Here is a 23,561-nt window from a genome sequence, read left to right as displayed (position 1 = left end):
GTGGTGGCCGGGGGTTGATACTTCATTTGTATGAGTGGTGGCCTGGTGTTGATACTTACATCTGTATGAGTGGTGGCCTGGTGTTGATACCTACATTTGTATGAGGGGTGGCCTGGTGTTGGAGACCTTACTTGTATGAGAGGGTGGCCTGGTGTTGAATACTTACATTTGTATGAGTTGGTGCCTGGTGTTGATACTTAACATTTGGTATGAGAGGGGTGGCCTGGGTGTTGATACTTACAATTTGTATGAGAGGTGGCCTGGGTGTTGATACTTACATTGTGAATGAGATGGTGGCCTGGTGTTGATACTGTACAATTTGTAATGAGAGGTGGTCCTGGTGTTGATTACTTAAGATTGGTATGAGTGGTGGCCTGGTGTTGATACTTACATTTGTATGAGTGGTGGGGCCTGGTGTTGATACTTAACATCTGTATGAGTGGTAGGCCTGGGTTGATACCTACATCTTATAGTGGTGGCCTGGTGTGGAGACCATTTGTATGAGTGGTGGCCTGGTGTGGATACTTACATTGATATGAGTGGGAGCCTGGTGTTGATACATTACATTGTATGAGTGGTGGCCTGGTGTTGATACCTACATCTGTATGAGTGGTGGCCTGGTGTTGATACCTACATTTGTATGAGTGGTGGCCTGGTGTTGATACTTACATTTGTATGAGTGGTGGCCTGGTGTTGATACGTCATTTGTATGAGTGGTGGCCTGGTGTTGATACTTACATTGTATGAGTGGTGGCCTGGTGTTGATATTACATTTTGTATGAGTGGTGGCCTGGTGTTGATACTTACATTTGTATGAGTGTTGGTGGGCCCTGGTGTTGATACCCTACATTTGTATGAGTGTGGCCTGGTGTTGATACTACATTTGTATGAGTGGTGGCCTGGTGTTGATACTTACATTCTGTATGAGTGGTGGCCTGGTGTTGATACTTACATTTGTATGAGTGGTGGCCTGGTGTTGATACTTACATTTGTATGAGTGGTGGCCTGGTGGTTGATACTACATTTGTAGGAGTGGTGGCCTGGTGTACTTACTTTGTATGAGGGGTGCCGGTTTTGATCTTACATTGATGAGTGGGGGCCCCGGGTTTGCACATTGTATGAGGGTGGCCGGGTGTTGATACTTACTTTGTTGAGTGGGGGCCTGGTTTTTGATACTTACATTGTATAGGGGGGGCCCGGGTTTGTTTTTACTTTGTATGAGGGTGGCCGGGTTTTGATATTTACATTTTTTATGAGGGGGGGGCCTGGGGTAAACCCTACTTTGATGAGGTGGTCCCGGGTGTTGTACCACATTTTGTATAGGGTGGCCTGGTTTTTGATACTTACTTGTATGATGGTGGGCCTGGTTTGAACTACATTTGAAAAGGGGGGCCCCCTGGTTGAATTACATTTGTAGGTGGGGGCCCTGGGTTGATATTACTTGATGAGGGGTGGCCTGGTTTGATTTTTACATTTGTATGGGTTTGGCCTGGTGTTGATATAATTTGTATGAGGGTCCCTGGGTTGTACTTACTTTTTTTAAGGGGCCTTGTTATTTTAAATTTTTGTATGAGGGGGGCCGGGTTTTATCCTTCCATTTGAAATGGGGTGCCGGTTTGTTAATTTGATGAGGGGCCGGGGTTTTGGGATACTTACATTGTAGGGGGTGGGCCGGGTTTTTTGATACTTACTTTGTTGATGGTGGCCTGGTTTTGATATTTTAATTTTGATGGGGGTGGCCGGTGTTATCCTTCCTTTGTATGAGTGTGGCCGGTGTAAAATTTACATTTGATGGTGGGGGCCTTTGTTTTTTACATTTTAGATGGTGGCCTGGTTTTTGATACAAATTTTTGATGAGTGGTGGCCTTGTATTTTACATTTGTATGAGTGGGGGGCCGGGGTTTTGAATTTAAATTTTGGTTAGGTGGGGCCGGTTTTTGATATTTTACTTTTGGGTATAAAAGGGTGGCCTGTTTTGATATTTTTACATTTGTATGGGTGGCCTGGTTTGTACTTAATTGTTGGGTGGGGGCCTGGTGTTGATACTTTTTTAGGGGTCCCTGGTGTGGGATCCTTTTTGTATGAGTGGTGGCCTGGTTTTGATTAATTTGTATGAGTGGGGGGCCGGGTGGGATACTTTAAATTTTTGTGCTAATTGTTGGGGGGGCCTGGTTTGATACTTACATTTGTAGATGGTGGCCTGGTTTTGATATTACTTTGTATGAAGGTGGCCTGGTTTTTGAACTTACATTTTTATGAGGGTGGCCTGGTTTTGATACTTAAATTTTAAGGGGGTTTGGGTTTTCAAATTTGTTGGTGGGGCCCCTGGTGTTTTACTTTTAATTTGTATGGGGGGGGCCTGGTGTTGGGATACATTTGTTGAGTGGTGGCCTGGTGTTGAAAATTTGTATGGGGTTTGGCCGGGTTTTGTAACTTTTGTAGGGTTTTTGGGGGCCCCCGGTGGGAAAATTTGAGATGGTGGCCTGGGTTTTTTAATTTAAAGGGGAAAGGGGGGTGGGTTTGTAGTTAAATAAGTATTGGAGGGGGGGGTGGATTTCAGGTAGAGGGGACCCGGTTTTGAATTAATTTTGTTTTAGAGGGGTGGGGAATAAGATAGGGGGGTGGGGAAAAAAGTAGGGGGTGGGGGGAAATTTGATGAGGGGTAGTGGGTTCTTTGAGAAAAAGGGGGGTGGGGAAACTTTTTTGGGGGGGTGGTTGGGTGGAACTTAATTTGTTGGGTGGGGGCCCTGGGTTTTTGTTACTTTGTATGATGGTGGCCTGGTGTTGATATTTACATTTGTATGAGAGGTGGCCTGGTGTTGATACTTAATTTTATGAGGGGGCCCCTGGGTTGATATTTACTTTTGGGTTAGAGGGGGCCCGGGTTTTTGATACTACATTTGTATAGTGGTCCCCTGGTGTTGATCACTTTTTGTATGGGGGGGGCCTGGGTTGATACTTTTTGTATGGTGGTAGCCTGGGTTTGATATTACATTTGATGAGTGGTGGCCGGGTTTTTTGAATTTAACGTTGAGTGGGGCCCGGGTGTTGATCCCTACATTTGTATGAGTGGTGGCTGGTGTGGATACTTACTTGATGGTGGGTGGCCGGGTTTTGGGGATCTTACTCGTATGAGTGTGGCCTGGTGTTAATACTTCATGGGGGGGGATGAGGGTGGGGTTTTGATTTTTTAAACAAATCTTTTGGGGTGGTCCTGGTGTTGAAAACTTACATCTGAAATGAGTGGGGCCTGGTTTGAACTTAATCTGTAGAGAGGTGGCCTGGTGTTGATCTTCTCTGTTGGGTGGTGGCCGGTTTTAATACTTTACATCTGTATGATGGGGGCCCTGGTGTTGTTACTACATCTAGAGGGGTGGCCTGGTGTTTACTGATGAGTGGTGGCCGGGTTTTGAACTTTGTAGGTGGGGCCTGGTTTTTGATTTTACTTTGTAGGGGGGTGGCCTTGTTTGATATTTTACTTTTGTATGGGTTGGGGTGGCCGGGTGTTGATACATTTGATAGTGGGGGCCCTGGGGTTGATAGTTTATACTTTGTATGAGGGGGCCTGGTTTTGAACTTACTCTTATGAGGGGGGCCTGTTTTTTGATCCCTCATTTGTATAGTGGTGGCCGGGTGTTGATATTTACATTTTAGGTGGGGCCTGGTTTTGATACACATTGTTAGTGGGGGCCGGGTTGTTGATCCTTGATAACCCAAAGGGGAAACAAACAATACCCAATTCCTTCTATAACAGAAGCAGAAATCACTTCACTAATCAAAGGGGATTCATAAAACTTTAAATTCTGTAAGAACAAATTGTAAATCCTTTCTTTTGGTTGATGTTCATAAATATTTTTTCAGCTGGGAAAACCATGAAATGCGGAAAACACACATTTAACAAAATGTTAACTTTAAAAATTAACTAATGTTTAACATTTAAAAATTAACTAAATTAATGTTTAACATTACAAAAATAGTAAAGTTTATGCCCTGAAGCAATTGAAGTTATCAAAATTGTAATGATGATGTTTAACTTTTAATTAAATGGAAAAAACCCAATATTTTAAACTTAAATAGATAATAAAGGGTTTTTTCCGTTCTACTACAACGACTGGCCATTTGGTCCTTAGGTCATCCCTCATACCGGGTTTTCTTTCAACTTTCACAGGTGTCCCGGGCCTGATGAAACTATAATGAAAATCAACACTAACAAACAGGGTCCGGCCTGATAAACTAATTGACAATCATAAAAAACAGGTCCTTGGAAAACTGATGACATAATGCAGTTTAAAAAACACTAAACAAAGGTGCCCCCTGACACTATAACTAAAAACACAGATCAAACATAAACAAAGGTGTCCGACGTGATAAAAACTATAGTGAAAGAACAAAAAAAAATTCCCCCCTTCTAAATTTCCCCTTACCCTCCGGTGCCGGCCTATCTTAATTAAAATCTCCCCCAAACAACTGTCCCTGGTACTTTAAACTTTCCCCCATTCACTAAACCCCTTTCCTCTTCTTAAACACAATCCTCCAAACCTGCCCCCCACTTTTCTATCACAGTCTACCTAAAAACTTCCCCACGTACAAAAACCCATACATCCCAAAAACTTCCCCACAAAACCCCCCATGACAGAAAAATCCTCACAGGGGCCCCTACCGATAACAATTTAAAATATTCACTAACCATTCCCTCCTGATAATTATACCAGTCCCACAAAACCCCATGCCCCCCTCCTAAACTTCAAATACACACTAAACTTCCCCTCCCCCGGGATCTTAACCCAAAAAAACAGTTTTCCACTAAACCTCAAAGATCTAAACCAAATTTACATTATCCCGCTTTCCAGTTTCAACAATTTATTTTTTAATTCTTTTCAAAAAATTTTTTTTTTTTTTTTTTTTTTTTTTTTTTTTTTTTTTTTTTTTTTTTTTTTTTTTTTTTTTTTTTTTTTTTTTTTTTTTTTTTTTTTTTTTTTTTTTTTTTTTTTTTTTTTTTTTTTTTTTTTTTTTTTTTTTTTTTTTTTTTTTTTTTTTTTTTTTTTTTTTTTTTTTTTTTTTTTTTTTTTTTTTTTTTTAAAAAAAAAAAAAAAAAAAAAAAAAAAAAAAAAAAAAAAAAAAAAAAAAAAAAAAAAAAAAAAAAAAAAAAAAAAAAAAAAAAAAAAAAAAAAAAAAAAAAAAAAAAAAAAAAAAAAAAAAAAAAAAAAAAAAAAAAAAAAAAAAAAAAAAAAAAAAAAAAAAAAATCAATTCTGCTACACAGCTATTCTGTATGCATACTAACACAGGCTTCTGTTCAAACTTCTCACAGGTGTCCCGGGCACTGATGAACTATAATGACAGATACATACACTAAACAACAGGTGTCACTGGCACTGATGAACTATATTGACAGATACATACAGTAAACAACAGGTGTCCTTGGCACTGATGAACTATAATGACAGATACAAACACTAAACAACAGGTGTCCCTGACACTGATGAACTATAACGACAGATACAAACACTAAACAACAGGTGTCCCTGACAGTGATGAACTATAGTGACAGATACATACACTAAACAACAGGTGTCCCTGGTACTGATGAACTATAACGACAGATACAAACACTAAACAACAGGTGTCACTGGCACTGATGAACTATAATGACAGATACATACACTAAACAACAGGTGTCCCTGGTACTGATGAACTATAGTGACAGATCCATACACTAAACAACAGGTGTCCCTGACAGTGATGAACTATAACGACAGATACATACACTAAACAACAGGTGTCCCGGGCACTGATGAACTATAACGACAGATACATACACTAAACAACAGGTGTCCCTGGCACTGATGAACTATAACGACAGATACATACACTAAACAACAGGTGTCCCTGGTACTGATGAACTATAGTGACAGATATATACACTAAACAACAGGTGTCCCTGACACTGATGAACTATAGTGACAGATATATACACTAAACAACAGGTGTCCCTGGCACTGATGAATTATAACGACAGATAAACACACTAAACAACAGGTGTCCCTGGCACTGATGAACTATAACGACAGATATACACACTAAACAGGTGTCCCTGGCACTGATGAACTATAGTGACAGACAAAACAGATATATACCACTGAACACTCAAAGATCATAAAACCAAATTTATCATTAATGACTTGCTTTCAAGTTTCAACATATTTATTTTTTAATTCATATTTCAAAAGCAGGATTATAAATTAGCACAATAGACTTTGCTGTTCTTCAGAAATTAAATGTTGTTGATGAGTTTGTGTCCCAGTAAGATTACCTTATCAATACCATCCTTGTGGCCAAGCTCAAACATAAGTCCATTGATAAACTCTGGTACTGTAGGCACAGCGATGTAGTTGCCTTTCTCCAGCAATTTCACTTTCTTTTCAACAAGTGGGAAGTGCCTGTTATAAGATAAAACAATAACTAATGATACACTGTACATCTTATCATCAAACTGATACAGATCTCTTGTGTTACCAAAAACTTGGGGGTGAATAAATCACATCCCTGGTATGTATTTTGACAAATTCCATTTAGTTTTTTTAAGTTTGAAGATGAGAGAATTGAAAAATGTTTAAAACATTAATTTCTAAGTCTTTGCATCAAGATATCATCAACAACCCATACCAGGTACATGTAGTACCGCTAAATTTTGACCACTGTACCATACATGTACAACGTAAGATTATAAATTCTTGGTCAGCACTGTAACACCTTATATACCTGTAGACAGATAGTTACTGTATGGTAACACCTTTTATACCTGTAGACAGATAGTTACTGTATGGTAACACCTTTTATACCTGTAGACAGACAGTTACTGTATGGTAACACCTTTTATACCTGTAGACAGATAGTTACTGTATGGTAACACCTTTTATACCTGTAGACAGACAGTTACTGTATGGTAACACCTTTTATACCTGTAGACAGATAGTTACTGTATGGTAACACCTTTTATACCTGTAGACAGATAGTTACTGTATGGTAACACCTTTTATACCTGTAGACAGATAGTTACTGTATGGTAACACCTTGTATACCGGTAGACAGATAGTTACTGTATGGTAACACCTTTTATACCTGTAGACAGACAGTTACTGTATGGTAACACCTTGTATACCTGTAGACAGATAGTTACTGTATGGTAACACCTTTTATACCTGTAGACAGATAGTTACTGTATGGTAACACCTTTTATACCTGTAGACAGATAGTTACTGTATGGTAACACCTTTTATACCTGTAGACAGATAGTTACTATATGGTAACACCTTTTATACCTGTAGACAGATAGTTACTATATGGTAACACCTTGTATACCTGTAGACAGACAGTTACTGCATACATGGGCAGTGTGCACTAATGTAGCGGAACTGGACCGGGTTGATCATCGGCGACCAGGTAGCTCAATCGGTAGAGCATCCGGCTAGTGTTCGGAGGTCCCGGGTTCGAACCCCGGTCTGGCCGTGCATTTTCCCACTCCTATTACACTAAGCCCAAAATACAAGATCTACAGAAATTTCGGCAATTTTCAATGGTGGCAACAGCACAATTTCATTATGGATTGTCCATTGACACTGTAACACCTTGTCAATACTTATTACGACCACTTGAATAAACAAACAAAAAACCCTCTAATTTCACTTACCTGGAGAAAAGAAGACGCCTACTTTCACTTTGATCAGGATGGGCACTTTTAATGGAGAGGATCCATAGTCCTCTTATGCTCATATTGATAAAAACACGTATCCTCTTCAGTGGGTATAGTTATCATATATCAATGACAGCTACATCATTACCCGTGACGTCTACTCTAAACACAGTGTTTCCAACTCAAAATGCATTACTGTCAGTACAAACCTACAACAAAGTCCATCGTTTTTCTGGGACAAACAAGTAAAGCCATGCGGTAATTTTCGAATTTAAGAAACCGTATAAATATAAGCCATATCGATATCACTTAAGTCTTTATTGTATCGATTGGAAATCAAAAGTAATATTCGAATTCTAAGTCAATCTACGGTTGAGGAGTTCTTCTTTAAATTACTTATTGATTTCGCCGTCGTAGCTAAACGGTGTTAGTTGCATTAAATACCCACTATAAAGATCCGTTAAAGGTTAATACGTAGTACCTCAATTTCAATATTTTGGTTGCGATGTATGTCTCTTTTTTCAATATATAAATATAAGTGTGTCGAAATAATCAATTTTGAACGCAAAAATGTGTTATTTCTATTATTTACTATTCGAGAGGGGACCTTTTTTTCTTGGCACACCGGATCCTTATCTCTACCAACCGACACGGAAGTGTAAATAAAGCGCTACGTGCGTCAACTCGTGTGCGGACGTGACTGGCGGACGGTCACTCATTTGCTTCGCAATGTCGGAGCAAGACTCTACATCGGGGTCTCCCGGGGGAGAGGGAGATGTCCAACCCCCAGAAGACACGGGTTTGAGGAACAGAAAGGGTAAACAGAAGAAGCAAGGAGCTTCACCAACGCAACAGGGCAGTCATTCCACAAGTGAAGAAAGCCAAGGTCCGTCACCAACGCCGGTTCAACCGACACAATTACCACCACCACCACAGCCGTACGAGGAAGTCGTCTATGTCCCAGCTAATAGAATCATCTTAGCTGTTCCAAAATGGCTGTTAATTTTGGTGACAGTTGTGTGTGGTATATTTTTTGTCGGATTTGGCGGTTACATGGGAGACGTGATTTGGAAAAAATATTTTGGACCAAATGTGGGTTATGGAGACAGTGTTATTGCAGCTGTGAAAGCTTCAATAGGTCAGGAGGCCACAGAATTGTTTCTCACATTTGATATTGACAAAGATCAAAAGTTATCTCTTGAAGAATATGAAGCTCTGTATCATAGACTGGCAGGCAGTGGATTCAATGTGAGTACTCGATGCTCTAAAATGTATTTCGCAACACCTGATTAATTGCTCAATATAACCAAGCCAAGTTTCCTCTGGCCCTAAGACCAGACTCAGACATTCGGAAAAATAAATGTCAGGTGTAGGCCTATACATCATGAGCAGACATTTATCAGGGTGAGAATTAACTCCCTTTGAAAGTCTGTCCATCCGTCTGTCAACCATTACCTTGTGGACACAATAACTTGAGTAAATATCAACCAAGTTTGATGAAACATTGTATATAGCCATATACCGACAAGATTTTGGACAAGTTCGAAAATGGAAATTATTCAGCTGTAACTTACAGAGCTATTAACCTTTGTTTTGATTTTTTTAAACAATGTTTAGCTCACCTTGTCCTAGCTAAGAGGAAATTTTTTAAATAACTTAATGGATTTTGATGAAATTTGGTCTGGAGAATTATGTGGCAATGTTGTATGTTGCATAAATGAAGGATGTGACACCCTTGGGGCAGAAGATTAATGCATTGATGAGGTTCTTTAATACACTTGTGATTAAAAAATAGCATTGTTACATGTGTAGTGGAAGAACCATTATATACATAAGCTTATGTAACCCTGGTAAATACTAGCCGCAATATACCGCTCGGCTAGAGAGATCTTCTCTTTAGCTCGATCGGTTGAGCGTAAGACTAGTAAGCCAGAGGTCCCGGGTTCGATCCCTAGCGAAGGCAGTGATTTAAATTTAATTAATCCTGCGCTCTGTTGCACTTATATATATTAAAACCTACAGAGGACAATAGTAAGACTGTACTGCATAACAACATGACGTATGTCAATTATTCGTTGAACTTGCTAGAGATTTTTTTATGAACTGCACCCCAGTTAAAAAAAATAGAAATTAAAAAAATCAGTATATAATACATGCATGTAATTTTACTTTAAAATGTTTACAGGTGACAGCCCCACCTGAGTTTAAACAGACAATTGAGGATGACGATGAGGTGATTACGGTCAAGTCGCACTTCAAACCTCTGTTAATGGAGACTATGACCAAGGATCTGGAAGAGACGGTGAGTGTTTATAGTAAAGTTGGAGTATGGATGTTTATAGTAAAGCTGGAGTATGGATGTTTATAGTAATGTTGGAGTATGGATGTTTATAGTAATGTTGGAGTATGGATGTTTATAGTAATGTTGGAGTATGGATGTTTATAGTAAAGCTGGAGTATGGATGTTTATAGTAATGTTGGAGTATGGATGTTTATAGTAAAGCTGGAGTATGGATGTTTATAGTAAAGTTGGAGTATGGATGTTTATAGTAAAGCTGGAGTATGGATGTTTATAGTAAAGCTGGAGTATGGATGTTTATAGTAATGTTGGAGTATGGATGTTTATAGTAATGTTGGAGTATGGATGTTTATAGTAAAGCTGGAGTATGAATGTTTATAGTAAAGCTGGAGTATGGATGTTTATAGTAATGTTGGAGTATGGATGTTTATAGTAATGTTGGAGTATGGGATGTTTAAAGTAATGTTGGAGTATGGATGTTTATAGTAAAGCTGGAGTATGGATGTTTATAGTAATGTTGGAGTATGGATGTTTATAGTAAAGCTGGAGTATGGATGTTTATAGTAATGTTGGAGTATGGATGTTTATAGTAATGTTGGAGTATGGATGTTTATAGTAAAGCTGGAGTATGGATGTTTATAGTAAAGCTGGAGTATGGATGTTTATAGTAATGTTGGAGTATGGATGTTTATAGTAATGTTGGAGTATGGGATGTTTATAGTAATGTTGGAGTATGGATGTTTATAGTAATGTTGGAGTATGGATGTTTATAGTAATGTTGGAGTATGGATGTTTATAGTAAAGCTGGAGTATGGATGTTTATAGTAATGTTGGAGTATGGATGTTTATAGTAATGTTGGAGTATGGGATGTTTAAAGTAATGTTGGAGTATGGATGTTTATAGTAAAGCTGGAGTATGGATGTTTATAGCAATGTTGGAGTATGGATGTTTATAGTAAAGCTGGAGTATGGATGTTTATAGTAATGTTGGAGTATGGATGTTTATAGTAATGTTGGAGTATGGATGTTTATAGTAAAGCTGGAGTATGGATGTTTATAGTAAAGCTGGAGTATGGATGTTTATAGTAATGTTGGAGTATGGATGTTTATAGTAATGTTGGAGTATGGGATGTTTATAGTAATGTTGGAGTATGGATGTTTATAGTAATGTTGGAGTATGGATGTTTATAGTAATGTTGGAGTATGGATGTTTATAGTAAAGCTGGAGTATGGATGTTTATAGTAATGTTGGAGTATGGATGTTTATAGTAATGTTGGAGTATGGATGTTTATAGTAAAGCTGGAGTATGGATGTTTATAGTAAAGCTGGAGTATGGATGTTTATAGTAATGTTGGAGTATGGGATGTTTATAGTAATGTTGGAGTATGGATGTTTATAGTAATGTTGGGAGTATGGATGTTTATAGTAATGTTGGAGTATGGATGTTTATAGTAAAGCTGGAGTATGGATGTTTATAGTAATGTTGGAGTATGGATGTTTATAGTAAAGCTGGAGTATGGATGTTTATAGTAATGTTGGAGTATGGATGTTTATAGTAATGTTGGAGTATGGATGTTTATAGTAATGTTGGAGTATGGATGTTTATAGTAATGTTGGAGTATGGATGTTTATAGTAAAGCTGGAGTATGGATGTTTATAGTAATGTTGGAGTATGGATGTTTATAGTAATGTTGGAGTATGGATGTTTATAGTAATGTTGGAGTATGGATGTTTATTGTAAAGCTGGAGTATGGATGTTTATAGTAAAGCTGGAGTATGGATGTTTATAGTAATGTTGGAGTATGGATGTTTATAGTAATGTTGGAGTATGGATGTTTATAGTAATGTTGGAGTATGGATGTTTATAGTAAAGCTGGAGTATGGATGTTTATAGTAATGCTGGAGTATGGATGTTTATATAGTAAAGCTGGAGTATGGATGTTTATAGTAAAGCTGGAGTATGGATGTTTATAGTAAAGCTGGAGTATGGATGTTTATAGTAAAGCTGGAGTATGGATGTTTATAGTAATGTTGGAGTATGGATGTTTATAGTAATGTTGGAGTATGGATGTTTATAGTAATGTTGGAGTATGGATGTTTATAGTAATGTTGGAGTATGGATGTTTATAGTAATGTTGGAGTATGGATGTTTATAGTAAAGCTGGAGTATGGATGTTTATAGTAATGTTGGAGTATGGATGTTTATAGTAATGTTGGAGTATGGATGTTTATAGTAAAGCTGGAGTATGGATGTTTATAGTAATGTTGGAGTATGGATGTTTATAGTAATGTTGGAGTATGGATGTTTATAGTAATGTTGGAGTATGGATGTTTATAGTAAAGCTGGAGTATGGATGTTTATAGTAATGCTGGAGTATGGATGTTTATATAGTAAAGCTGGAGTATGGATGTTTATAGTAAAGCTGGAGTATGGATGTTTATAGTAAAGCTGGAGTATGGATGTTTATAGTAAAGCTGGAGTATGGATGTTTATAGTAAAGCTGGAGTATGGATGTTTATAGTAATGTTGGAGTATGGATGTTTATAGTAATGTTGGAGTATGGATGTTTATAGTAATGTTGGAGTATGGATGTTTATAGTAATGTTGGAGTATGGATGTTTATAGTAAAGCTGGAGTATGGATGTTTATAGTAAAGCTGGAGTATGGATGTTTATAGTAATGTTGGAGTATGGATGTTTATAGTAATGTTGGAGTATGGATGTTTATAGTAATGTTGGAGTATGGATGTTTATAGTAATGTTGGAGTATGGATGTTTATAGTAATGTTGGAGTATGGATGTTTATAGTAAAGCTGGAGTATGGATGTTTATAGTAATGTTGGAGTATGGATGTTTATAGTAATGTTGGAGTATGGATGTTTATAGTAATGTTGGAGTATGGATGTTTATAGTAATGTTGGAGTATGGATGTTTATAGTAATGTTGGAGTATGGATGTTTATAGTAATGTTGGAGTATGGATGTTTATAGTAATGTTGGAGTATGGATGTTTATAGTAATGTTGGAGTATGGATGTTTATAGTAATGTTGGAGTATGGATGTTTATAGTAAAGCTGGAGTATGGATGTTTATAGTAATGTTGGAGTATGGATGTTTATAGTAATGTTGGAGTATGGATGTTTATAGTAATGTTGGAGTATGGATGTTTATAGTAATGTTGGAGTATGGATGTTTATAGTAAAGCTGGAGTATGGATGTTTATAGTAAAGCTGGAGTTTTTATGGACAGTGTGATATGTCTCATGTGAGGACAGTATGACATGTCTCGTGTGTCAGAAGTTAATTAGTTTACAGACTCTGTGTGTCCAGTACATACAAAAAATGTACCTACAAGTATTAAATAAGTATTGCTGGGATGTTTGTGAATGAGTGTACTGTTACTTGAAAGTCGTGACAGAAAACCGATCTTTTGTAAACTCAAAATGAATGGTTGGCAAGATTTAGTGATAATTATAGACTGCATGTGAGAACATTTAAACAAGTTTGTCTGCATGACCAAACAGGAGTCTAGTGTAGTCATGATAATCCAAGAACAAAATGCTTAGGTGAGGGTTTTTTTTTATTTAAAATGAATTATTTTTCAAGGTTATGGAATAAAATGTATTACGTAAATCCATTGTGTTTGTCAGTAACCTAGAGGCATGAATTCCTGTTGTCTAGTCTGTAGAATACAAATGTAGACAGTTCTCAGAATAAAATTAAAGGCTATGAGCAGTTCAAATGAACAGCCTTGACAGTCTCGCTGTGGTGATTTAAAAGACATGAAACAAAAGCAGTCACTTAGGCTAAATAAAATTAATTATTTGGTTCTCAGGACTATTAGGCTAAATAAAATTAATTATTTGGTTCTCAGGACTATTAGGCTAAATAAAATTAATTATTTGGTTTTCAGGCCTAAAAAGAGATGAGGGAGCAAGTTGATATTTTTTATCATTTTATTGGTGAAAAATAAATGAGGACTTATTTTTTTTTTCAAATTTTCAAACGAATCATTATCCATTTTCATATAAACTGCTTCAAAATGTGGGAAACAAGGATTTACCATGGTTTTTTGTCTTTGTTTCCCACTAATTTTATGGTTTTGTAACCCTGGTAATTTAATAGACGCAATATACTGATCTTCTCTTTAGCTCAGTCGGTTGAGCATATATATATATTGTTCACTGGAGGAGGCAGTGATTTAGATTTGATTAATCATGTGTCTATAACACTTAAATAACATATAACAGATATTACTACGGTTAAATAACATATAACAGATGTTACTATGGTTAAATAACATATAACAGATATAACTACGGTTAAATAACATATAACAGATATAACTACAGTTAAATAACATATAACAGATATTACTACGGTTAAATAACATAACAGATATGTTACTACGGTTAAATAACATATAACAGATATAACTACGGTTAAATAACATATAACAGATATTACTACGGTTAAATAACATATAACAGATATTACTACGGTTAAATAACATATAACAGATATTACTACGGTTAAATAACATATAACAGATATAACTACAGTTAAATAACATATTTAACAGATATTACTACGGTTAAATAACATATAACAGATATTACTACGGTTAAATAACATATAACAGATATTGCTACGGTTAAATAACATAAAGATATGTTAAAACGGTTAAATAACATATAACAGATATTACTACGGTTAAATAACATATAACAGATATTACTACGGTTAAATAACATATAACATATAACAGATATGTTAAAACGGTTAAATAACATATAACAGATGTTACTACAGTTAAATAACATATAACAGATATTACTACGGTTAAATAACATATAACAGATATTACTACGGTTAAATAACATATAACATATAACATATGTTAAAACGGTTAAATAACATATAACAGATGTTACTACAGTTAAATAACATATAACAGATATTACTACGGTTAAATAACATATAACAGATATATTACTACGGTTAAATAACATATAACAGATATGTTACTACGGTTAAATAACATATAACAGATATTACTACGGTTAAATAACATATAACAGATATTACTACGGTTAAATAACATATAACAGATATTACTACGGTTAAATAACATAACAGATATAATTACGGTTAAATAACATATAACAGATATTACTACGGTTAAATAATATATAACAGATATTACTACGGTTAAATAACATATAACAGATATTACTACGGTTAAATAACATATAACAGATATTACTACGGTTAAATAACATATAACAGATATTACTACGGTTAAATAACATATAACAGATATTACTACGGTTAAATAACATATAACAGATATTACTACAGTTAAATAACATATATAACAGATATTACTACAGTTAAATAACATATAACAGATATTACTACGGTTAAATAACATATAACAGATATTACTACAGTTAAATACCATATAACAGATGTTACTACGGTTAAATAACATATAACAGATATGTTAAAACGGTTAAATAACATATAACAGATATTACTACGGTTAAATAACATATAACAGATATGTTAAAACGGTTAAATAACATATAACAGATATTACTACGGTTAAATAACATATAACAGATATTACTACGGTTAAATAACATATAACAGATATAACTACGGTTAAATACCATATAACAGATACAACTACGGTTAAATAACATACAATAGATATTACTACGGTTAAATACCATATAACAGATATTACTACGGTTAAATAACATATAACAGATGTTACTATATGGTTAAATAACATATAACAGATATTACTACGGTTAAATAACATATAACAGATATTACTACGGTTAAATAACATATAACAGATATTACTACGGTTAAATAACATATAACAGATATTACATAATGTACTACAGTTAAATAACATATAACAGATATTACTACGGTTAAATAACATATAACAGATATTACTACGGTTAAATAATATATAACAGATATTACTACGGTTAAATAACATATAACAGATATTACTACGGTTAAATAACATATAACAGATATAACTACAGTTAAATAACATATTTAACAGATATTACTACGGTTAAATAACATATAACAGATATGTTAAAACGGTTAAATAACATATAACAGATATTACTACGGTTAAATAACATAACAGATATGTTAAAACGGTTAAATAACATATAACAGATATTACTACGGTTAAATAACATATAAAAGATATTACTACGGTTAAATAACATATAACAGATATTACTACAGTTAAATAACATATAACAGATATTACTACGGTTAAATAACATATAACAGATATTACTACAGTTAAATAACATATAACAGATATAACTACGGTTAAATAACATATAACAGATATTACTACGGTTAAATACCATATAACAGATGTTACTACGGTTAAATAACATATAACAGATATGTTAAAACGGTTAAATAACATATAACAGATATTACTACGGTTAAATAACATATAACAGATATGTTAAAACGGTTAAATAACATATAACAGATATTACTACGGTTAAATAACATATAACAGATATTACTACAGTTAAATAACATATAACAGATATTACTACGGTTAAATAACATATAACAGATATTACTACGGTTAAATACCATATAACAGATGTTACTACGGTTAAATAACATATAACAGATATGTTAAAACGGTTAAATAACATATAACAGATATTACTACGGTTAAATAACATATAACAGATATGTTAAAACGGTTAAATAACATATAACAGATATAACTACGGTTAAATACCATATAACAGATATGTTACTACGGTTAAATAACATATAACAGATATTACTACGGTTAAATAACATATAACAGATATTACTACGGTTAAATAACATATAACAGATATAACTACGGTTAAATACCATATAACAGATATTACTACGGTTAAATACCATATAACAGATATTACTATGGTTAAATTATAAAATACATGTTATTCCTATAATTGTTTCCAGTATGTTGGTGGTGGACTTGATCCACTGGCTGGACTGAAGGGATGGACAAAGCCAAACATTGAGTGGACAAACCTAGGGGTGAAACACTTCAAATCGTTCTTCCCTAAAAAAGAGATACAGATGTCCAGTTTGGGAGAAGTTTATTTTATCTACCAGAATAGTCCAGGTGTACACGGAACAAACCACATGTCCAGTAACCGGTACTATCCCCCACAACTCGAGGAGAGTCTTGTTGTTATTCATCGCATGCTCAATATGTTCCACGCTCGTCCATTTCTCCGCAATCGATTCCCTCCACAGGGAGCAGTAGCCTGCGTCCGTGCTTTCAATGATGAATATGTTGACATAGCTTTCAGGTAAGATATGGCAGCTTGAAAAATAATGTTTCTGTCATTATGTTTCATGTGTCTTTAATGTAAAATAATGTTCCAAATTTTGTCAAAATAACATGAAGTGTTTCAGAGAAGATATTTTTAATTTTTTTGGTAATTTTTTTTTTCTTTTGAATATTTGTCTATTTTTAATGAAATGTTAATAAATATTTCTAATGAAAGTTAATACCAATTTGTAATAAAACAATACTCATTGTCAACAGAATTCACGGAGAGTTCCAGCTAAATGAACCACCTTTCTACCCGTTTTGGTACACGCCGGGACAGTTTACCGGGAACCTGGTCATATCGCGGGACCGCAAAAAGATCCTACACTTCAACATGTATGTCCCCACGGAGAACAAGCTGAATATTGGTAAGGAAATACAAGCCAGCTCAAGATAGTGCTGTAAACAGAAATCCTGTCTATAATAAATAGGATACCTTTGGGTTTACCATATTTATACTCAAGCACTCTCCCCTACTGTAACAGTTGAGGAGTATTAATGTTTTGGGAATCCTTATTTTTGAACCACTTTAAGCTTACTACTTTTTTTTTTTAAATTAACGATGCTACAAAAATGAAGAAAGGAAATATTTGTTTACAGGGGCTAATTTGGGGTTAATAATAGTATTCTTAGAATTCATGTTTTGGTTTCTGATTGCCTGGTAAAATCACAGGTACTGGGGGTCGGGAACTAAAGTTATAATGAAATTCTCTAATTTTGATTTGTTGTCTGTTTATGCACTGATACAACATTGGAATCTATTATAAAGCACGTTCTCAAAAAACACCAGTTTCTGGTTATTATAATATAACAAGAGAAGGTCTGTTGAGCTGAGAGTACCTGTCTGTATTTTGATGACTTCATACTACTTTTGAATTAAACTTTTTCTAAGTCCTTGATACATGTTATTTTATGATGATAAATACAATTTCTACTTTAAAGGAGCATTCCTTTGTTTGAATAAAGTTTAGGTCATCAAAATTAGACTTACTGAAAAATATGCATTTCTTCCAAGTAGTAAAAGTTCTAATCTTTACAATAGTAAAGCAGTTTTACTCTCAAGATAAACCAAAGTTCTTCGAGTATCAAGTTTCTGAAAATTCTTCATTCACCCCGAAGTATCACTAATTACCGCAGATATACATACAGTATTTGTATACAATACTTCTTTTTCCTGTTCTTTTCAGTGTTAATTTTATTACTTGTAGGCACAAACACTCATATAATCATCGTTCATGCAGACATAGATTTCATCAACAGAAATTGTGCATGTTTCTGATGCCCGAACGAAGGAATGCCCCTTAAAATAAAAACAAAATAAACAAATTAACATAATATTGTTGTTATCTTATCTTGAAAAAAAGTTAAAATTTCAATTATAGTTGAGATTGAAATGAAAAAAAAGAAGTATCCTTGGCTGTTACAGATATGGAATGGCTGAATGGTCCTTTAGAAGGTGAAAATATGGAGGTGGACATAGGCTTCCAGCCTCAGATGGAGATTACCATCACGGCTCCTTCTGTACCCCTCGGACCTGATAACCTGGCATACCAGAAGGATCTGGAGATCGCTGTAGACCCCAATTTGGAAGACAAGGTGAAGGCCATCAAGTGGACAGGTGAAATTACGATGACAGAGGCCAGGAAAAAGATGGAGATCAAGATGTATCCCTTCAAACAGGTGGGAAGATATATTGTGTGTCGTAGAACAGAGTATAACGTGTGTCGTAGTAAGGAGTATAACGTGTGTCGTAGAATGGAGTATATCGTGTGTCGTAGAACGGAGTATATCGTGTGTCGTAGAACGGAGTATATCGTGTGTCGTAGAATGGAGATCTGTTTGGGAAGATAGTATAACGTGTGTCGTAGAATGGAGTATATCGTGTGTCGTAGAACGGAGTATATCGTGTGTCGTAGAACGGAGTATATCGTGTGTCGTAGAATGGAGAATATCGTGTGTCGTAGAATGGAGATCTGTTTGGGAAGATATAGTACGTGTATATAGTGTGTTGTAGAACGGAGATCTATTAGGGAATATCGTGTATCGTAGAACTGAGTATATCGTGTGTCGTAGAATGGAGATCTGTTTGGGAAGATAGTATATCGTGTGTCGTAGAATGGAGTATATCGTGTGTCGTAGAACGGAGTATAGCGTGTGTCGTAGAACGGAGTATATCGTGTGTCGTAGAATGGAGAATATCGTGTGTCGTAGAATGGAGATCTGTTTGGGAAGATATAGTACGTGTATATAGTGTGTTGTAGAACGGAGATCTGTTAGGGAATATCGTGTGTCGTATAACTGAGTATATCATGTGTCGTAGAATGGAGATCTGTTTGGGAAGATAGTATATCGTGTGTCGTAGAACGGAGTATATCGTGTGTCGTAGAACGGAGTATATCGTGTGTCGTAGAATGGAGAATATCGTGTGTCGTAGAATGGAGATCTGTTTGGGAAGATAGTATATCGTATGTCGTAGAATGGAGTATATCGTGTGTCGTAGAATGGAGATCTGTTTGGGAAGATATAGTACGTGTATATAGTGTGTTGTAGAACAAAGATCTGTTAAGGAATATCGTGTGTCGTAGAATGGAGAATATCATGTGTCGTAGAATGGAGATCTGTTTGGGAAGATAGTATATCGTATGTCGTAGAATGGAGTATATCGTGTGTCGTAGAATGGAGAATATCGTTAGTCGTAGAACGGAGATCTGTTAGGGAATATCGTGTGTCGTAGAATGGAGAATATCGTGTGTCGTAGAATGGAGATCTGTTTGGGAAGATATAGTACGTGTATATAGTGTGTTGTAGAACGGAGATCTATTAGGGAATATCGTGTATCGTAGAACTGAGAATATCGTGTGTCGTAGAATGGAGATCTGTTTGGGAAGATAGTATATCGTATGTCGTAGAATGGAGTATATCGTGTGTCGTAGAATGGAGAATATCATTAGTCGTAGAACGGAGATCTGTTAGGGAATATCGTGTGTCGTAGAACAGAGAATATCTTGTGTTGTAGAATGGAGATCTGTTAGGGAAGATATAGTATATCATGTGTCGTAGAACGGAGTATATCGTGTGTCGTAGAACGGAGTATATCGTGTGTCATAGAACGGAGTATATCGTGTGTCGTAGAACGGAGATCTGTTTGGGAAGATATAGTATATCGTGTGTCGTAGAACGGAGTATATCATGTGTCGTAGAAGGGAGATCTGTTTGGGAAGATATAGTATATAGTGTGTCGTAGAACCTGTTATAAATTGATAATAAATAGTTTACATTTGTAAGTTTTACATTATAAAAACATATCTGTTTTATTGATGGTAATGACCTTCTGTTTCATTGATGGTAACGACCTTTTGTAGGTGGAGTACTTCAACTTCACTCAATCGTTTGAGAGAGCAAAGGAGGAAAAGAAGCTAGTGCATTCCATAGTACTTTGGGGTGCACTGGACGATCAAAGTTGCTGAGGTTCCGGGCGGACTCTCAGGGAAACCTCCCTGGAAAGTCCGCCCGTTGTTTCTCTCCTTCAGGAGAACTTCATTAGCAGTTGGTTCCTCATCGCTGATTTGAAGGTAAACCTCCATTACTACCTTTGTCACAGGCTCTGTATATTATCCTTTAGGGGATACTTGATACAGGATATACAATGTATATTAAAGGGAACATTTTTAGTATCTTGAAGAATAACTCTCAAATACCTATTAATGCTTGTATTAAATTGTGAAGTGGGGAAATGATTTTGAAACATTTCAGATTTGCATTTGTATCAAGCTGAAAATAGTAAGCTGAATTGTCCAGTGGGACTTTCCAATCCACGTTCCACATATGTAATAATTGATTACATTAATACTTACATGTGCTCTATAGATTAAAATATGTGCCAAGTCTCTGAGATTTTGTCAAAAAGTACAAATCATTTGGATATCTTGTCGTTTTTTAAGGATCTTGAAAAAGATACTCATCAGCCCGATGCGAGTAAGACTGCCAAACATTTTCTGTCAAACTACAAGTTTCCTGTAATGATGATTGTGTCTCTCCCTAATGGCACAATCATCCACAAGGTCAACGCTAACGAGTTCATGGAGGAAGACGCACCCATGACCTCCATTATAGAGTATGCGTAAGTATAGTCTGTTCATATCTGCTGAAGGTTGACAAATCATAGTTTCAGCCTCACCCAGAGTCAATACTTGTAGATGTAATTGAAAGGGTTTGACTTACTAAAGCTGAGGGGTAGTGTGGTTTGTAAGGACAAGAAAGTAACTGATAGGGTTTGACTTACTGAAGCTGATCCTGATGGTAGTGTGGTTTGTTAGCAAAAGTAATTTCTTTACATCTTAACAATGTAAACATCTTTACTGACAGATATTTACATTGTGTTAGACCCTAAAGTGACGCTGTATTTTTACTGACAGATGTTTACGTTGTGTTAGACCCTAAAGTGACGCTGTATCTTTACTGACAGATGTTTACATTGTGTTAGACCCTAAAGTGACGCTGTATCTTTACTGATAGATGTTTACATTGTGTTAGACCCTTAAGTGATGCTGTATCTTTACTGACAGATGTTTACATTGTGTTAGACCCTAAAGTGACGCTGTATCTTTACTGACAGATGTTTACATTGTGTTACTGACAGATGTTTACATTGTGTTACTGACAGATGTTTACGTTGTGTTAGACCCTAAAGTGACGCTGTATCTTTACTGACAGATGTTTACATTGTGTTAGACCCTAAAGTGACGCTGTATCTTTACTGACAGATGTTTACATTGTGTTAAACTCTAAAGTGACGCTGTATCTTTACTGACAGATGTTAACATTGTGTTAGACCCTAAAGTGACGCTGTATCTTTACTGACAGATGTTTACATTGTGTTAGACCCTAAAGTGACGCTGTATCTTTACTGACAGATGTTTACGTTGTGTTAGACCCTAAAGTGACGCTGTATCTTTACTGACAGATGTTTACATTGTGTTAGACCTAGTGACGCTGTATCTTTACTGATAGATGTTTACATTGTGTTACTGACAGATGTTTACATTGTGTTACTGACAGATGTTTACATTGTGTTAAACCCTAAAGTGATGCTGTATCTTTACTGACAGATGTTTACATTGTGTTAAACCCTAAAGTGATGCTGTATCTTTACTGACAGATGTTTACATTGTGTTAGACCCTAAAATGACGCTGTATCTTTACTGACAGATGTTTACATTGTGTTAGACCCTAAAGTGATGCTGTATCATTACTGACAGATGTTTACATTGTGTTAGACCCTAAAGTGACGCTGTATCTTTACTGACAGATGTTTACATTGTGTTAGACCCTAAAGTGACGCTGTATCTTTACTGACAGATGTTTACATTGTGTTAGACCCTAAAGTGACGCTGTATCTTTACTGACGGATGTTTACATTGTGTTAGACCCTAAAATGACGCTGTATCTTTACTGACAGATGTTTACGTTGTGTTAGACCCTAAAGTGACGCTGTATCTTTACTGACAGATGTTTACGTTGTGTTAGACCCTAAAGTGACGCTGTATCTTTACTGACAGATGTTTACGTTGTGTTAGACCCTAAAGTGACGCTGTATCTTTACTGACAGATGTTTACATGGTGTTAGACCCTAAAGTGATGCTGTATCTTTACTGACAGATGTTACATTGTGTTAGACCTAAAGTGACGCTGTATCTTTACTGACAGATGTTTACATTGTGTTAGACCCTAAAGTGACGCTGTATCTTTACTGACAGATGTTTACGTTGTGTTAGACCCTAAAGTGACGCTGTATCTTTACTGACAGATGTTTACATTGTGTTACTGACAGATGTTTACATTGTGTTAGACCCTAAAGTGACGCTGTATCTTTACTGACAGATGTTTACATTGTGTTAGACCCTAAAGTGACGCTGTATCTTTACTGACAGATGTTTACATTGTGTTAGACCCTAAAGTGACGCTGTATCTTTACTGACAGATGTTTACATTGTGTTAGACCCTAAAGTGACACTGTATCATTCCTGACAGATGTTTACATTGTGTTAGACCCTAAAGTGACGCTGTATCTTTACTGACAGATGTTTACATTCCTAAAGTGATGCTGTATCTTTACTGACAGATGTTTACGTTGTGTTAGACCCTAAAGTGACACTGTATCTTTACTGACA

The 23,561-nt window shown here is 35.7% G+C and overlaps 1 protein-coding gene across 3 annotated transcripts in view; it reads left to right on the top strand.

Moving 5' to 3' along the window:
- Window positions 1–23,561, top strand: part of LOC117324545 (selenoprotein N-like) — a 45,121-nt gene that overhangs the window by 10,214 nt on the left and 11,346 nt on the right. Inside the window, exons 1-7 of one of the 3 annotated variants that reach the window (XM_033880456.1) lie at window positions 8,335–8,939; window positions 9,877–9,993; window positions 17,013–17,368; window positions 17,608–17,759; window positions 18,818–19,071; window positions 20,754–20,963; window positions 21,333–21,511. In XM_033880456.1, the coding sequence (XP_033736347.1) occupies window positions 8,421–8,939; window positions 9,877–9,993; window positions 17,013–17,368; window positions 17,608–17,759; window positions 18,818–19,071; window positions 20,754–20,963; window positions 21,333–21,511 (1,787 nt within the window). In that variant the 5' untranslated portion in view covers window positions 8,335–8,420. Of the gene's footprint in view, window positions 1–8,334; window positions 8,940–9,876; window positions 9,994–17,012; window positions 17,369–17,607; window positions 17,760–18,817; window positions 19,072–20,753; window positions 20,964–21,332; window positions 21,512–23,561 lie in introns of those variants that run through there. The other 2 variants (XM_033880455.1, XM_033880457.1) reach the window with 2 other exon arrangements.

Source organism: Pecten maximus, chromosome 3 (assembly GCF_902652985.1).
Source record: "Pecten maximus chromosome 3, xPecMax1.1, whole genome shotgun sequence".
NCBI lineage: Eukaryota > Metazoa > Mollusca > Bivalvia > Pectinida > Pectinidae > Pecten > Pecten maximus.
Note: the sequence above shows the minus strand (reverse complement) of the source record. Positions and strands in the feature narration are given on the sequence as shown.